The sequence below is a fragment of the Folsomia candida genome, unplaced genomic scaffold, assembly GCF_002217175.1.
Source record: "Folsomia candida strain VU population unplaced genomic scaffold, ASM221717v1 Fcan01_Sc051, whole genome shotgun sequence".
NCBI classification, from domain to species: domain Eukaryota; kingdom Metazoa; phylum Arthropoda; class Collembola; order Entomobryomorpha; family Isotomidae; genus Folsomia; species Folsomia candida.
In genome coordinates, this window is record NW_019091243.1 from 501,871 (window position 1) to 520,437 (window position 18,567).

Below are 18,567 nucleotides of genomic sequence, written 5' to 3' on the forward strand. Positions count from 1 at the left end.
CACCATGACCTTAATGTGTATGGCGTAGGGGAGAGGGGGTGTGGCTTTTGGCGATTTTGCGACAGTTTTATCAATACCTGGCTTGCGGCACATCATTTTTCTCAGCACACAAAGCCGATTACGACCGCTTGTTCAAAATTTCAAAACCACACCCACTGGGGGTGTGGTTATTGTCGGCTATTTCAATCCAAGGCAAGTATCTCATGCGACATATCATTTTTCTCAGCACACAAAGCCGATTACGACCGCTTGTTCAAAATTTCAAAACCACACCCACTGGGGGTGTGGTCACTGTCGGCTATTTCAATCCAACGCAAGTATCTCATGCGACATATCATTTTTCTCAGCACACAAAGCCGATTACGACCGCTTGTTCAAAATTTCAAAACCACACCCACTGGGGGTGTGGTTATTGTCGGCTATTTCAATCCAAGGCAAGTATCTCATGCGACATATCATTTTTCTCAGCACACAAAGCCGATTACGACCGCTTGTTCAAAATTTCAAAACCACACCCACTGGGGGTGTGGTCATTGTCGGCTATTTCAATCCAACGCAAGTATCTCATGCGACATAAAATTTTTCTCAGCTCACAAAGCTGATTACGACGGCAAATTAAAAATTTAAAAACCACACCTCTTGGGGTGGGGTCCTTGGCGGCAATTTCAATTTAACACCAGCACGTCAAGCGATATATCATTTTTCTCAATACATCCGTAGAAATATCGCTCCACCTACGCGTTGACCTTCTGTGGTCATATGCATCTAAGGTCAACCGAAAGCCCATCAGAATTCTTATGAACCATATATTTTTCTAAAGTTAATGGCCTCTGGAACAATTCACTTGAGGTCTGCCGGTAACCATTTACGTTTCAAGGCGATGTAAAGGCGCATATGTCTACATACAACTGGGACAAAAAGTTTCTGTTGACAACACCTATCCTAGTGGAATTTATAATTCCTACATATTTCAATAAATGTGTCCGTCCGACGAAATCTATATAAGACATTTTTAGTTCGATTTCTACCCTGGAATATTACGGTTAACAATAGCATGTCATGCTGCATAATTTTCAGCGGGACGGAGGAATTGGATGACCGCAAACCATACTCTTGTGGATAAAATCATGTTTTTAAGCCGAGCCCCCTCCTAATATCTAATCGTGGCTACGCTACTGGATTGGGCACATACATACCTTCCATGGCCAATTGCTGCTGCCGCTGGTTCCCAGGATCCTTCGATAAATTTCGAAATAACGGGACAATTAAAGATTTAAGTTTTATGTTTGAAATTTGGCGAGTAAAACAATTTAAATCCCAGTTTCACCACGCGATTCCTCATCACAAAGTACATAAAATACGAAGGTCATCGAAAAATCTCGGGAACCATGACGTATTACCTAGTAAAACGATCCTTCCGATAGAAGGGTTTAAAAGTCACCCAGTCACCAGGACATGACACGAAGAAAATTAAGAAAGCGGCATAAAGTGCATTATCGTACTCAGTTTTGCTGCGTTGCCAATGATTAGATCATTTGGAGAAATATTACGCCGGAATGTTCCACACCCGATTTGCAACAATGAAATCAAAGATGATGATATCTCATAATTGTAAGGAAAATAAATACCAATGCGTACATACGGACTAGATGTACAATTAATTAAACCAAAATAAAGTAAAAATCATAAAATGATAAATTTATTTTTGCTTCAACATTTGCAATATCACTATTACTTACCCCTTGTTTATTATATTATAATTTTGAGAATTTCTTGTCTAACCTAGGTGCTATTTTGTTGTAAACAAGTTACATACGATGTCAATATACATGTGGCTACATACATACACATATATACTATTAATAAATATCTATGTACATATGTGCATTCATGAGTATATACTTTGCACATGAATATCTTCATACGCACTTAAAATACGTCACATTGAATGACTTAATTACGGCGTTGTCCACAAGAGGAGTTCTGTTATAAACAGTGAACCGTAACTGCGCAGTTGATACTACGCAGTATCAACTGCGTAGTTATCGTTGACTGTAGTGAATAGGTAGGCAAAGTGGGACACAAAAGAACGCCGATGATTCAGTCGACCAGCAACTATCAGCTGGGTTGGAATGGTTGGAAGTGCAACAATAAAGTTTCGGTAGCAGACTTCAACATCACACGCTTATCGGTGGAAATTTTTCGGGTGGGAGTGGTGGGGTGCACCACTCCCGCAGTATTTTGGGTGGGAGTGGTGGGGTGCACCACTCCCGCAGTATTTAGGGTGGGAGTGGTGGGGTGCACCACTCCCGCAGTATTTCGGGTGGGAGCTTGAGGGTGGCACCTCAGCACCACAAAAACCTTGGGGTTGGGGGGTATCTCGGGGTGGGAGACCCACCTTCCGTGGAAGGGGAGGGGGGGAGTTGGTCCAACTACAACGGGCCCAGTCCGTAGTGTCCCGGTTGGCGGGTAGGAAGTGGGCACTACGTGGCGCAGACGGGCCTTGCGAGAACTGGGCACAACCCCCTTTCTCCCTTGTTAGGCCGGGTGTGCGTTAACCCGTCTTCGGACGGCGTGGGGTAGGGTAATTGACAATCCCCTACCTCATCCAGCCATGCTAGAATGGCTAGCACAACCCCGCGTGCCCCTGGTTAAAATGGGCCACGACAGTCATTGCATTGCAAGCGCTGTCATTGCACGTGGTCGCATTAGGGGGTGGTTTTCAGGTTTTAGGGACAATGTTACGTTTTCAAATTTCGAATAATTTTAGTAATGATAAGAATGCATACATAGATACATAAATGCATGTATACATATGTAGATGAATTCATACATAGGCACACACAAACACACATATGTAGATGCATTCATACATATGCACATACAAACACACATATGTAGATGAATTCATATAATATTCATATGAATACATATATACACACACATAAAGTATATACATATGTTGGGTCACAGACGATAGACCATGAAGTTAAATTTTGTGAAACATTTTGTGTCCCTTGATATTTATGAAGCAGCCATATGTTTGTTTTTAGACATAAGTACGCAATGCTCCCAGTTCAAATTCACGTACATCTTTGCTGGAAAGGATTTATTTGCAAATTTAAATGCATGACGGGTTGCGATTTCATTTTTATTTGTTTCAATTAGGGTAGCAACACTTTCCTCCCCGACGACTCGGCACAATTTTTTGGAACGGAATACATTTCGGAATAACTAACAACGGCCTGAGTTTTGTGCTCCAGGGAACTCAGGTGGCGCTTTGCTGGTAGAAGTTGTGGATACGCGCGTACCTCTTTCTGATTGCACTAGCCGGGTGGCGAAATGCGCTAATCAGCAGAGATCTCGTTGTTGAACCTGCTCGGGGAGCTCTAGGCGGTAACCTCATATATAGGTTTCAAATCGTGATATGGAATACGAGCCACTAACTCTCTTAAATCAAATAAAACACAACATGACATCTTTAATGAAAACAAACCCTGCTCCGCAACGTAAACCCCTATGTTACATTTGTCATACAGCTTGTCCTGCATCAACCATGAAGAAACTCAAAGGAAACCACATGAATCACTTTAGAGAAATCGCTGAAGATCAAAGGATGGAGAGAACACCCGATGGAGATCGCGTCGAAGCAATTGATCCTGCAGTAGATCGGCTTTGCCTATCGTGTTACAGTGCGGTCTCTAACCTTATAGAAAATCAGAACAGTCATCAAGAGTTAGAGTTCAATGTTCTGCTACAAACCTCGCACACACAATGTTGTATTTGCCATACTCAACAACAAATTTCATTAATCCAGTGGCCCGCTAGGGTTGACGTCTTCATCAAGCGAGAGATATTTATTCCTGAGGGATCAAGATTATGCAAGGACCACATGGGTGAAGATGGAAAACTTCTATCATTTTTAGTCCAAGGGCTGCAAGGCCAGCGAAGAACTATCAAGTTGTCACCTATTGAAATCCAACGGTGGTTCAGTGTGCTCCGCACGAATGCAATCCGTAACCAAGCGCCAGACTACAATGACGAAAACACAATTGCTGACAATGATTTCTTTACCATCACCTCATTAAGCAAAGATCAGTTCAGAAACTTGTACGAGCTGTGTGGGCCTGTGCAAGTTTCTGGACATGATAGAATAGTATATAAAATCGACTTGATCATGTTCCTTTGTAAGCTTAGGCAAGGAATACCTGACGAATTCTTGAAAGCAATATTCCACTACTCGACACGACAAGCAGTCAGCTTGGCGGTGAATAAGGTTAGAGAATCACTTATGAGGGCATTTGTAAGAACTAATCTGGGCCCCGACAGTATGACCCGACAACAATTTATTCATCGACATGTATCAGATTTTGCCAACCAACTGTACAACCCTAACCCGGAAAAACCTCAGGCCATATTGTGCATTGATGGCACATACATTGAAATAGCCACTAGCTCTAACTTTAGAATTGCCCGCCAAAGTTATTGCATGCACAAGAGCTACCATCTTGTGAAGCCAATCATGATAGTTGCACCAGATGGTTATATTTTCGATGTCCACGGCCCGTATTTCTCAGATTCAAAGAACAACGATGCAAAAATCTTAATTGATGAACTCCAGCGTGATATTCGTGGATTTGGTCAGTGGATTCAAGAGGGCGACATCGTCATCGTAGACTACGGTTACCGCGAATCAATCCCGACACTTCAGAGATTAGGAATACGAGCTAAAATACCAAATATTGTGAGAGGAAGAGCCACGCGAGACCAGTTACCTACAGAAGAGGCGAACAATAATAGACTGATCACCAAAAGCCGATGGGTTGTGGAAGCGAGAAATGGTCATTTGAAAAGTGTCTTCAAATTTTTCGCCCATCGAGTGGAATCTCACAACTGTGTGCATTTAGGAGACCTAGTCAGGATAGCCTGTGCACTATTGAATGCCTTCCATCTACCAATAACTATGCCTGGCTACAACGCTGACGAAGCCAAAGAAATGTTAAGAATAGCTGCTCAACCTAACCATCTCATGCAACGTGTTCACGATGAACGTCTAGAAACACGAGCTCCTACTCAATGGTTCCCTATGACTTCAGACCATCTACCAGCTTTCCCACATTTGTCGCTGCAGTATCTACACGACCTTACTTTCGGAAAGTACCAGGTTAAGCTAGCCCCTGCTTACGTCCAGGATAAGAATACAAGGGACGGCGAGTACCGCTTCGATTTAAGCCGCGAAAGCCCAGGGCTTCTAAGGGCTCAAGTTTATTCCAGGTAGAAATTTTGATAATAATTGTATTACATCATATTGTAAATAACTTGATCAAGTAAGCTTACTTTTTATTCCAATTGTATTTTCAGACACACTCGAGCTGCAAAATACCAACTGTGGATTCAGTTCCACGAGGTACCCTTTGAGGAAGCCTTAGCGGGAGAGCAACTGCCACACCCTCTTCCAAATCCAATTCAAGGTTGGTATTGCCAGTGCAAAACAGGGGCTCGCACCTTGGGAACTTGTTCGCATATTGCAAGTGTACTCTGGTTCATGGGCTGGGCAAGACACCAAGATAAATTACAAGCTCCATCGCATAGTCTCCTAGGCATTATCGATGATGCTGCCCACAGAGACGCTCCGGAGTTATTTGATGATGCAGATGACAACTGACTAACGTAAGTACTGCGCCATCATGTTATTACAATCATCCTTACCAGCAAAGGTGTCCAAACCATTCCTCATAACGATGGATCAAAATAGTTCTAACGGCATCAAACAAACCCATCAACCGACCATGTCAATTTATAACTTATCCGCTTTGGGTACAAGACACACACCGAGTAGATATAACCTGCTTATAAAAGATAAAGTTTTAAAAATTGGCAAGAAAACTAATTTCGTCATCTTAATCGCATTTGGGCGCCGAGAAAAATGGTATGTCGCATAAAATAGTTCCCAGGAACCACACCCCCAGGGGGCGTGGTTTTGGAATTTTGTATACGCCGTCTTAATCCGCTTTGTACGCTGAGACAAATGATATGTCGCATGAGATACTTGCGTTGGATTGAAATAGTCGACAATGACCACACCCCCAGTGGGTGTGGTTTTGAAATTTTGAACAAGCGGTCGTAATCGGCTTTGTGTGCTGAGAAAAATGATATGTCGCATGAGATACTTGCGTTGGATTGAAATAGCCGACAGTGACCACACCCCCAGTGGGTGTGGTTTTGAAATTTTGAACAAGCGGTCGTAATCGGCTTTGTGTGCTGAGAAAAATGATATGTCGCATGAGATACTTGCCTTGGATTGAAATAGCCGACAATAACCACACCCCCAGTGGGTGTGGTTTTGAAATTTTGAACAAGCGGTCGTAATCGGCTTTGTGTGCTGAGAAAAATGATGTGCCGCAAGCCAGGTATTGATAAAACTGTCGCAAAATCGCCAAAAGCCACACCCCCTCTCCCCTACGCCATACACATTAAGGTCATGGTGTACAAGTGGGGCAGACATACAAAATTACCCTCGATTACAATAGTTAATTTCAGAAACAATACTAGGAACCGACTTTATACATTTTTTCCTGTTCGGACCACACCCACAGGGACCCCACTAGAGTGGGGTGTGACCCTCTGACCTATTTTTCGATGACATGACAATGTAAATCAATTACGCAAAGAATCGGCAACTATGCTGTCTTAACTTCAATGTGGAGTTGAATGATTAGTTAGAGATATTAATCTCAGTTTTATACTTTATTACATCAATATATAGGGGGTGTGGCCGAATTTAAAAAATCTGGAAATATATATTTCGCCCAACGGTCCCACGTTTCCAAAACATCCGGAATTTTGAAAATCCATCAACAACTGACGTCAGGACAAATTTGTAAAATTTTACATATACTTAGTTATGGCCAAGTTATACTGACCTTTGACCTCTGTTGGAGGTCAAACCAGCGAAAATCTGGGGTCGGGGGTATGGAGACTTTTGTTCAGCACATCGAAGTCTACAACATATCAAAAATTCAGAAAATTCGACGGCAGGCAGTTTTCCCATAAGAAGGGTGCCTCCTCCTTCCGACAGGAATGCAGACGAAGAAGATGATGAAGATGGTGATTGAAATGGCAACTATCCAGCCAACCATGCATTAAAAGTTTGGTCGTTAATTACAAAAACTTCTCAATTTTAAACAATTATTCAACTAAACCTGAACTAAAAAATCAGATCGTAATAAATTTAATTAAAATACAAACCAAACTCAACCAGGAATCGAACCTGGCGTCAAATTATACACACCCAAATTTTAACAATCACCAGTATTTATCCACCCGTTGAGTCAAAAAATACTATTTACATTAAGTTGGGTGAAAAAATATTGCCACTGGGAATCGAACCCAACGCGAATTAATCCAGCCTAAGTTTTAAAAATAGCAATTATACAAGTACCCCTGAATTTTAAAAAATCATTATTTGCAATCAATATGGCACAAAAATGAAAAACCCCACCAGGAATCGAACCTGCCGTCAATTTAAATCCGTTCAAATTTTACCCAAATTACTCGTTAAGAAACTCCTCGATTGATCACTTTTTTAAATAAAAAATAATAGACCAAATTTCCCTAAATTTGACGACCAAAATTTAATTTTATTTAACTCACGCCAACTCAAAGTCCCCGTCGTAGTAATATTCGTAGAAGTAGCATCTATCACCCGTGCAATAATCACAATACGAGGGGCACTCCCAATCCAAAGCGTCGACCCTTTCGAGCACTTTACTTTTTAGCTCGCCCTTCCTATATTCGTTAAGGGTCCCTCCCTGAACGGCGCCCGTCGCCATGGTGACGACGACCAAAAAAATTAGAGCAGTCTTGGACATGATTTTTTGTTTCGCTCTGAATGAATTGTCAGCTCGGGAAGTTGCAATGTAAAAGTCAGACTAATAAATATGTATGCAACCTTTAAGCAAACGCGAGTTTTTGATAAGTTGGATTGTCCTGTTATCTTGCCATATTGCCATTTAAATGGTTTGCCATTATCGTTATCTGGCCGAGAACATTGGTAAAATGCGATCGATTTGTCACCATTGATACAGTGTTGGTAAGAAGAATTTACCCCTGGGTTAACGTTTGAACACTATTTTTTTAATCAAGGAATATATATGTATGTAGGATGATTTGTGTACACTTCGGTAATAAATTCCGGTAATAAATTCTTAATAACGTTTATTACGGCCTGTGTGGTAAAAGTAGATATTACCATCAGCGGTAGTATGGTAATGCTTTACTACCATTTCATAAAGTGTTGGCAAAGAGTACCAACCTGGTTAAGTTGAGAGTCTCAATTCGTCCACCACCGCGGCAAGGCAATATCTAGTCTCATTGGTTTGTTGCTTCGCGGTAAAAGTAGTGTCTACCAATATGGTAGAGTAATATATTTAGGTATGTATACCGCGTGGTAATAAAAGTTCCTACAGGGTATATATAAGTTTCAAATATTTATCTCCTTTGTTTATCACGGATTGAACTTAACTTGCCAATTACAAAAATCGAGCTTAATGGAAATAATTTCTTACAAACTGGTTTACGTTAGGTTTCGCAAGGATTAAAGAAATTTGCCCCAATTGGTGGGTTTTCCTCTTTATTTACTCAACCTTTAGCAAATTTAGCACAACTGTTTTTAGAGTGAAGGTTTTATTTATTCACCTGCCAGCATGTACATATGTAACACGACTCGAGATGGAAACTTGTTCCCTAGCAGAAGTAGTAAATTTTTTGATTCCCACAATGTATTCTTGTTTTTGGACCACACTGTATCAAATCAAGCTCAATCCCGTGCGATCAATTGCGCAAGCATAAGTTCGTGCCGTGTATGGATACATACTCGGACCATAAGTTCCCGTATATGCATTTCTGGTAATAAATCACAAAGTACTAGAGCTATTGGTTAGAAATTTTTATGGATGAACAAGGAACTAATATTGTTTAGAAATCATAACGCAGTTTTCAACATTTCGTCCAGGGGCTTGTACACAAGACATTACTCGAGACGGCAAGTACTCGTTCGCGGTACGCGCCGTTTTCAGGAGAAAAGTTTTTCAGACTTTTTGCCGTTGGAGACAAAGCTAATAGAAAAAATGGTCAGATATTTGCTCTACGGTAGCCAGACATTCTATTTAGTATGCAGAAATCGATCTGAAATTATCGCCATGGATCTGACATGAGAGAGTTGCTTGGAAAAAGCAAATCTCTGTTTTTTTTGCTGCAGAGGGTACACGTTCAACCCAAGACTTATTTTCAGAGTTTCCAAAAGCTAATAGTTAATCCCCTGGACCATGAACTCTTTGATAACCAACATTGGACTTTTCAAGATGCTCTGGTGGCGACTATTTTGCAAAAATTATCCAAAAATGACTTCGAACGAGTTTTGCTGACTTTTTTTCATCGCGAGAACGGTCCTCAGCATCTGCAGACCTTAATCCCAGAAATTATGACCGGTGGTCAAAATTATAGATACAAGTATGCTCTAAATCTCACATAAGCGTGGAAGGCCTGAAGTCATCCTAACGAATGTGTGGAGCACTTATCTCATAAAAACGGCGCGCGCCGCGAGCAAGCAGTGTCTGTCACGAGTTATGTCTTGCGTAAAAGCCCCTGGACGAAATGCTGAAAACTAAGTTATGATTTCTAAACAATATTAGTGCCTTGTTCATCCATAAAATTTCTAACCAATATCACTAATACTTTTGGATTGATCACCAGAAATGCGTGTACGGGAATTTCTGGTCAGAGTATGTACATACGACAATGTCACGAGATCTTGTGTCAGGTACTTACGTCGTAATTACTGAGTCATGATGACTCACCTCGATAAGTCAGCAGGGTTAATATAAATACCTTTCCACACAGTTCCATTCCTCACAAACTTATGTATGTAATTAATACAATTAAAAGTGTGATTTCCGTTGAAAAAAAATAAATTTGCATTTATAAAATTTCATCACATTTAAAATTTTATAAATCGGCGGAAGAAAGCTAGATCTTCGCGGCGGCGGCGCGAAGATTTTGCGCAAATCTTGCGTCATTATTTATTAAAAAACGCCAATTAAAAAAAAATACATGAAAACATCGTCAGTACCTGGCGCCCACGATTATACGCTGTCAGGTGCCGATCGAGTTTAGGGCGCGCAAAAATGTAAATAGTCGGCGCAAATATTCTTTAGCAATTTATATTTAGATGTGACAGAAGTTTTTAATTGTAATGCATTTTTAAATTAATGAGTTTTTAAATTTGAAAATCCAACTTTTTTTTAATTCTCCTAAATTTTGAAATTGACAAAAAATTAGGCATTTAAAAAAATTATTATGATGTTTCAGATCTTGTCGATTTCGTGTAGATACGCTTTGTTATTTATTTACACGCCTAAAATATTTGACCACCACGTCTGATTTCAGAGGAATTATTATGAATGACAAGATTTCCATCGCTTACATTTTTGACCCTATGATTAATAAATACATGACGCCACGTATGTAAGTCGGATGAAGTGAAGTGGAACGAATTTGAACAAAAATTACTGAATGTGTATGAAAAAAATATGCAGGCGGAAATCGGGACGACTTTCATTCGAATGAAAATCAATTTTTTTCAACATGTATTTTTCTGTATATATCATTTGTATATTTGTTAGTATCATAATATGTTGAACATATCATGTTCATCGTACAACTGTGACCTGTATTTTATGTACTGTTGACACTCAACCCTGTACCATGACAAAAATGAGATGGGTGATCCATGAAAAGGCCACCCAGACACCATGTAACAAAAGAATTTTCGGTATAATTAGATTTCGGGCTGGCGGAAGAAACAAGGCGCTCTCGTTGGGAGCGTGGAGGACTACATTAAATATTATTTAATACCACTTACACGGCAAGGCTTTTACGTTTACAACTTAGATCTCAATGGGACCAATTTCATTTTTTGTCGTCACAAAAAATAAGCATACCCGTATTTTTGCATTTTTCCTAATGCGTTAATTTGAGCGCGAGGCGCGAATTTTAAACCATTTTCCAGCCAAAACCTCGATTAAAAAAAATTCTGCGAATTTTCGAATTTTTGCGCGAATCGAAAAATTCGAAGACATCTCTCGCCAGAATGACTTAGGGGCCGTTCATAAATTATGTAACGCGAGAGGGGGGGGAGGGGTCTTCAGAATTGCGTTACAGGATGTGACAAGGGGGGTGAGGGGTCAGAGTGTTGCGTTACGTAACTAAAATTCAAATTCAAAATTGTTCGAAAATTTGCTCAAAATTCTTAAAAATTCCATAAAACATTCAAAATTTCAGAAGATTGTTTGAAAAGTTCCTGAAAATGATTCCCGGAAACTTTTACTCTACAGTAAACGAGTTTTCACTATAATTCAAGAAAATTTGCAAATAAATCTTTAAACATAATATAAAAATTGAGAATTCCGAACCAAAAGCCGTGTCGCGTAAAAATGCCAACAATTCGTTATCTCATAAAAAATTGGACAGTCAGGTTTCTGAAATTGGGAAAAATATTTAAACTTATAGATATCTGACAGGAAACTGAACTACCATTGTCCACAACAAAATATACCTAATTTTACTTCTTCCGATGAAGTTTATTTCATTGCAAATTTCCAAGTGCAATTTAACTAAAGTATGCGTAATTCCACTGCAATTAAGTAATTCGATTAAGCAAATTCATAACAATTAACAGCATTCTGTATAGTAACAAACGTACAAAAATGCCTTTAATTTTTTTCAATTTGTGTCATTTACATTTTTGGAAAAAATGAGACTTGCGTTACGTTACACAGGGGGAGGGGGGGTATTGGTCTTGCGTTACGCTAGTGTGACAGGGGGGGAGGGGTCTGAAAAAGGTCGATTTTTGCGTTACATAATTTATGAACGGCCCCTTACTTCACTTATAAAAAATTCGTATTCCCTATTTTATGAAAAATTAAAAATTTGAAAGAGTTTATAATTTGAATGAATTTCAAAAACTGGCAAAAAAACTCTGAAATTCAAATTTCATAGCAATACAATTTTTCATAAGTCAAGTATTTCATTCTGAAGAGACATGTTTTCGAATTTTTTTATTCCCGCCAAAATTCGAAAATTTATTGAATTTTTTAGAATCGAGGTTTTGGCTGGAAAATGGTTTAAAATTCGCGCCGCGCGCTCAAATTAGCGCATTCGGATAAAAAGATAAAATATGGGTATGCTTATTTTTTGTGGTGGATAAAATAAAATTGGTCCCATTTAGATCTGAGTTGTACACGTAAAAGACTTGCATTGTTAGGTTATATTTTGACGTAAAAATTATACAATTTAGTGTCTAGTGTTCGTGAAAATGTAAATATTCGTAAATACTGGCAAAGTTCGCTATTTTTTGTTACGTGGTGTCTGGGTGGCCTCTGCATGGATCACCCATCTCCTTTTTGTCATGGTACAGAGTTGAGTATCAAGAATAGTTGGATTACTTACATGTATTCAGACAACAATTATATGATTATGGGTGGCTTGCGAATCTTCATTTCAACCTTTCTCAACCAGTGGCCAGGACCCTTCCACGCTACCCAGTTTATTCCATGATAGGGTCCTGCCGCTCTGTAGGACATGGGGTCCGATAGGCTCTGTGAGTCATAAATTTATATGAGCAAATATATACTTCGAGACGATGGAACACATCGTGGCTTTCTTTATACATATTTTGTATTCTTAGTAAGAATGGTATCTATTAACGCTTTGGAAAGTACATATGAATTAATGCGCTCACTGTGTATGCTAGCTAATCGTAGGAATACTAAATCCAGTAAACTTTAATCTTTGTCAAGTCAACCTTACTCTAGATTTTGTATGACATATTTATAAAATTAAACGTATGTTAAGTTTTCAAGAGAGCCACCTGTTTATACTTAAGAGTGAGTGCACACTACATAAATTCGATTACCTCGGAACAATTCCCGTACCACCATCCACTCCTGTATTCAGTCGCACAATTGCCACTGCTGTATTCATCATTGTCGCTATCACGTGTGGTGAACTTTTTCCCAGAATTTTGGATGAAGAAATCTCCTACGAAAAATTGAAGTTACATATGTTTGACCAGGCATGAATGATGGTTATGTATTTCTAAACGTCATCTAAATTTGAAGTGCACAAGATTGCATACACAGATTTGTTACCACACAAAATTAATTGCCAAAACTTCCTAAGAAGTCTTTGGCAGGAATCGCCCTTTAGTTTCCCCTCGTTTTCAGGTATAATTTTTTTGATTTCATTAAACAAACTTCGATTAAAAACTGAGTGAATCATTAATTGATTGCTTGAAAATTTAAGCGTAAGAATAACTTGATATAATTATCCATACAAGTTGAGGAAGGTGAGGTTAATTCAAAAGTATTTCCCACAATATCTCCATAATTACTGACAAATTCCTTCACCTGCCGTGCCATTATATCCCTTCACCGTTAAGTTGTACTTATCCTCAGCACCACCCACTTTGAACTCGTTATACATCGCATAATCTGTCATTTCTTCAAAATACTTGAAATCAATTCGTAAATGTGTATATCCCGTCTCCGTTAGTTGATGAATAGTTGTCAAGCCTGAATTCAATATACGCTGTTCACTTTATTCATAACCCGTTTATCAGTATCTGCCAAGAAATCTTAAAATCTAACCAATCCAGAAATCACCGCCGGAAAGGGGGAGGCCAAACCCAGTCGCGTATTCGTTAAAATCCCTATCGAAACTGGTTTCATGAGGCCTGTATGTATAACCCCTGGTTTAGACTTCACGTTATCATTACGTTCCCCTCCAAATTCGATTTTTTGATTGGTCGAAATTTTTAATTGTCTTACAAGGGAACCTTCTGAGGTGCCCGTTGATTCCAGGGTTCTCACCTATACCAAAATGACCACAATATGCGACTTTTAGCGTAAAGTGAAGGAATTTACGTGCAAAAATCACTTTTCGTCAATCTGTGACGATATTTGTGACGAGCGTGGGAGCATGGGTGGCATAGAGTTTCATCGTGAGACGTCCGGCAGAGAATCTCGCTGAACACATGATGGTGTTTATAAATATTTCATTTTCATTACAAAACACAATTGTTATTCGATTTTTAAAATTCCTATTCATAATGGCAAACTTAATTATAATTTGTGCTGAAATTGTCAAGAAGGTAAAGGAATCAACGGTGGACCAACAAATAAATCGTCCTTTTAAACATCGCAAAAAGAGTGTTCTCATTTGTGGAAGAAATTGTTAAAAATTCTGGGACTGATTTTGAAACGATAAGTAAATTAAACTGTGACATCGATGGGGACTTAGGTACGTATAAATATGCACATAAATGTAATTTTTAAATGTTCAGGAATTGTTATTCTCATCAACACATGAAAAGTGCGAATTGGATTTATGCATTTCCAATGGAAATTTTCATCAAATGTGTAATTCCTATTTAATTTTCATCTCTGTTTCGACCACTTTTTTTGTTGAATCCATCACCCACTAACTAATGACGACATTAATTCACGTCCATATGATTTTGTTCAGAGTTCTGAACAAGATGAGAATTAAAAATTAAAATTATATTAATTGAGAATTTGAATTATGCGAGAGCTCTTTGCAATCTCCGAGTCGCACGCTTCGTCGTTTGAATCCACTCTCAACCGTGGTCACAAATATCGTCACAGATTGACGAAAAGTGGTTTTTGCACGTAAATTCCTTCACTTTACGCCAAAAGTCGCATATTGTGGTCATTTTGGTATAGATGAGAACCCTGGAATCAACGGGCACCTCAGAAGGTTCCCTTGTAAGACAATTAAAAATTTCGACCAATCAAAAAATCGAATTTGGAGGAGAACGTGATGATAACGTGAAGTCTAAACCCGGAGTAAGGAGCACTCTTCTGCTGAATCATGATCCACCCTTTGTCACAGATCAGCTGTTGGAGCGTGTGTATGCAATTATCAGTTGGTTCCAAATATTTAACTATCGTTCAAAGTAATGGTTGTAGCTAATTAAGTACCGTTTTCTTGAGGAACGTTGAGTTTGTGCGATTGAGACCATCCTCGCACAGATTCATTTCAACTTTTCCCAAGCCAATCGACTCGCCTTCTTCGCAGCCGGTATTTGCGAATGTAAACTCGGACACGTTAGATCTGTATGATCCAACACCCTTCATGATGGCACCAACGCTTTGAAATATTTTAGACGTAGTGTTCCTTATGTCCTGAAAACTGCGGACTGATCTTTCTGCACGGTAAGGATTTGTTCGACAAATTGGCACGTCTCGTTAAATGAATACTGGACAAAAAAGAGTATTCTCGTAACTTTGAAAACATATACAATTTTCTAACAATGCGATGGTGTGAAGTGTAACCCTCCGAATTGGTTGAAATTTTGAAATTATGTGGTCCAAGTCAATACAACCAACGTTTCTTGAAGCAGTTTGTGCGATGGTTCGAATTAGTCAAAATATTTGAGGTCAAAGTTGAAAAAATGACAATTTTCCCCTTCGAATGGAACGGGAGTGGAGTTTGCTTCCTCCGCTTGGTAAAAATCGCCCATTTTTTCAACTTTGACCTCAAATATTTTGACTAATTCCCACCATCGCACAAACTGCGTCAAGAAACGTTAGTTGTATTGGCTTGGACCACCTAATTTTAAAATTTCAGTCAAATCGGAGGGTTACACTTCACACCATCGCATTGTAAGTGTTTGAAAATTTAAATCGTGCATATTCTAGTGTTATTGCTCAATACTGCTCGTTCTGCTCAATTTTTGATAAATTTTTGGAATAACAAAGGAATTATATGTCTGAACCAGAAATTATAGCAAACATAGATAAGGAATACATACCTTTCGCACTTCACCTGTTAGTATGCCTAGCCTATAATCTGCTGCAACGAAATCCGGTGTCTGAAAGATTAAGGAAACCTTGTAACGATTAATGATGATAATTAATATTTGGTATAATTAAGTCCACGTTTCAATAAGTTTCGCAACGTTATTTCACAGTTTACTTCCTAGCAGTTTAAATGGATACCTAACCGCAGTGATAAGATACTGAATTTTATTTAAGAATATTCAACCAGCGACCGCAGATCATTCAATGTGAAAACTTTATTTTAAATTTGTTAAACGCTATAATATAAAAAAAAACCATATATGTAAATATCTACCTCCATTGACCTTCGTTTTCTTCCATGATGATTTCCTCCCTCTCAACTTTTTCCCTGTTTCCTTCCCGCCGCTTTTATTAGTGCCTCCAAGTCATATTTTAGTCCATCCAATTTCGCAATGAATCTCGTCTCCAGCGCGGCCAAGTCATCCTTCATGGGAATGTTGGATAACCGATCGGCCAACTTCAGAAAAAATTATCTCGTAGATAATTAAATACATAAATTCAGAAATTTGAACAGATGTAAGTAGCAGCGTTCTAACCAGTTTCATCAAGTCATTCAGGCTCAGATGGTCACAACCGGTGTGATCCGCACTTTGTACCTGAAGTAGTACATACACATAAGTATAATCAAACGACAAATTTGAAACGATCGATTTTACGGAATTTTTACACCTGGGGCTTGATTTCATGTTCCTCACTTAATTTCGTATTTACAAACCTCAAAGTGGAAGAATTATGCAGTAATTTCTTGCACTTGTGTTCTTCACATATCGTCGTACTAATCCCGAAACAACATACTTAAGTGCATTGGATTCTTAATTTCGAAACAACATATGTGCACTGGATGCTTAATTCCGAAATAACATAAGTGCACATTAAAAACTAGCAAAAAGACATAAGCACTTATGTTGTTTCGGAATTACCAATCGAGTGCACTTATGTCTTTTCGGAATTAGTACGACGATATGTAATAAATTCTATGAATAAATACGTAGGTGTCAATAATGTTGTACTCGCTCGAACATCATTCACCTCGCTTAATTTTCCGTAAAAAAAATAAATAATTAAAAACTCATTAATGATTCGAAAATCTAGCCTAGTGCGAACATAAATAATTATTTTCTAAATACAAATTTGCAAAGTACATATGGAACCGGTGAAATCAAAACTTCATTTAATTAATATCCCAAAATTTTGAAAGTGTTTCTGTATTTACTTACCAGCCTGTAAGATCCACTCAAGAACAGGACCTGAATTAAATACGATATAGAAGTCATCGCAAAAGAGGAAATCTGCATGCGCCTATGGCCACTGTCCAGAATAAAGTAAAACTTACCACGTTAATACAATGCATTTATTACCGAAATAAACCGTTACAACGCATGTAACCAAGGGGTGAAAGCAGTGTATTGTCCGTCAAACTGAAAACTATGTTGTGTTTGTCAGTTCAAAATTTCTTGAAATTTACATGTCTGACGTGTTTTCAACAATTCTGACATATGTATCCAATTTCACAGTTGATGAACTTGCTGCGACCTTCCAGTGCACTTTTGTGACCTATGAGGTCAAAAAGGAGGTCACCATCGAATTCGGGGTTAAATTTCAATGCAAATTGATATGCATATGCCCTATGACCTTTAAATGACCTCTGCGGTCAAAATGGAGGTTACCATTGAATTCGGGGTTAAATTTCAGTGCAAAGAGATATGCATATGCCCTATGACCTTCAAATGACCTTTGAGGTCAAAATGGAGGTCACCATTGAATTCCTAGTTGACAAATAGTTAAAAATGATGTGTCACATGCCAAAACTGAAATGTGACACTTTTTCGTCACTTTTCGTCACCGTGACGACGTCATCGTCACAGGTGACGACCAATGTCAAAATGACATGCATTTTCGAATTCCTCGTTGAAAAATAGTTAAAAATGATGTGTCACATGCCAAAACTGAAATGTGACACTTTTTCGTCACTTTTCGTCACCGTGACGACGTCATCGTCACAGGTGACGACCAATGTCAAAATGACATGAATTTTCGAATTCCTCGTTGAAAAATAGTTAAAAATGATGTGTCACATACCAAAACTAAAATGTGACACTTTTTCGTCACTTTTCGTCACTGTGACGACGTCATCGTCACAGGTGACGATGTCACAGTGTCCATCTTCGAACTCATCCTGTCCCATGACGTTAGTAGTTTACGTTCAAAATTTCAAGTCTCTAGGTCTTTTCATTCAATAGTTATCGGAGCTACGGACAGACAGACAGACGGACAGACAGACAGACGGACGGACGGACATAACGATCTTATAAAGGGCTTTCACCCCTTAATAAGTATGAGTAACATGCATGCGAATAAATATTCTGGTTGGTAGTTCGTGCACTGCACAGTAAAGTGTGGGGAATGATCTACTCTGCATCATCAGTTGCTGCGTATGTACATAATTAAGGGACCGTTCATAAATTATATACATGACGCGAGAGGGGGAAGCGAGGTTTAAGGATTCAATGATATCGTTTCACATGTGACACAAGATACAATTGAAGATTATATCTTAAAATACCCTATTTTTTTGGTGACATAATTTATGGACGTCCCCTGACACGTACATATGCATCATTACTTT

General features: G+C 38.8%; 2 protein-coding genes across 2 annotated transcripts; one reads left to right on the top strand and one right to left on the bottom strand.

The window, feature by feature from the left end:
- The first annotated feature begins 3,556 nt into the window (after positions 1–3,556).
- LOC110862226 lies at positions 3,557–6,406 on the top strand. Its single transcript, XM_022111410.2, has 2 exons — positions 3,557–5,274; positions 5,362–6,406. Exons 1-2 carry the CDS (start codon positions 3,557–3,559, stop codon positions 5,663–5,665), a joined length of 2,022 nt encoding a protein of 673 aa, XP_021967102.1. The 3' UTR covers positions 5,666–6,406.
- A 4,307-nt stretch (positions 6,407–10,713) lies between these two features.
- LOC118433432 (fibrinogen-like protein 1) lies at positions 10,714–17,327 on the bottom strand. Its single transcript, XM_035845360.1, has 11 exons — positions 17,159–17,327; positions 16,478–16,537; positions 16,216–16,398; positions 15,893–15,952; positions 15,060–15,337; positions 14,920–14,975; positions 13,707–13,792; positions 13,467–13,631; positions 12,974–13,098; positions 12,508–12,656; positions 10,714–10,757 (listed from the first exon to the last, which is right to left on the bottom strand). The coding sequence occupies exons 5-10, from the start codon at positions 15,213–15,215 to the stop codon at positions 12,525–12,527; spliced, it is 720 nt and encodes a 239-aa protein (XP_035701253.1). The 5' UTR covers positions 15,216–15,337; positions 15,893–15,952; positions 16,216–16,398; positions 16,478–16,537; positions 17,159–17,327; the 3' UTR covers positions 10,714–10,757; positions 12,508–12,524.
- Between the last annotated feature and the right edge of the window lie 1,240 nt (positions 17,328–18,567).

Coding starts and splice junctions, on each gene's coding strand:
- LOC110862226 (XM_022111410.2), top strand. CDS start 3,557: ATGAAGAAACTCAAAGGAAACCACATGAATCACTTTAGAGAAATCGCT. Junction 5,275..5,361: donor AGGGCTCAAGTTTATTCCAG/GTAGAAATTTTG, acceptor TTGTATTTTCAG/ACACACTCGAGCTGCAAAAT.
- LOC118433432 (XM_035845360.1), bottom strand. CDS start 15,215: ATGAAGGGTGTTGGATCATACAGATCTAACGTGTCCGAGTTTACATTC. Junction 13,793..14,919: donor AAGAGTGCTCCTTACTCCGG/GTTTAGACTTCA, acceptor TTATACATACAG/GCCTCATGAAACCAGTTTCG. Junction 13,632..13,706: donor CGGCGGTGATTTCTGGATTG/GTTAGATTTTAA, acceptor TATTGAATTCAG/GCTTGACAACTATTCATCAA.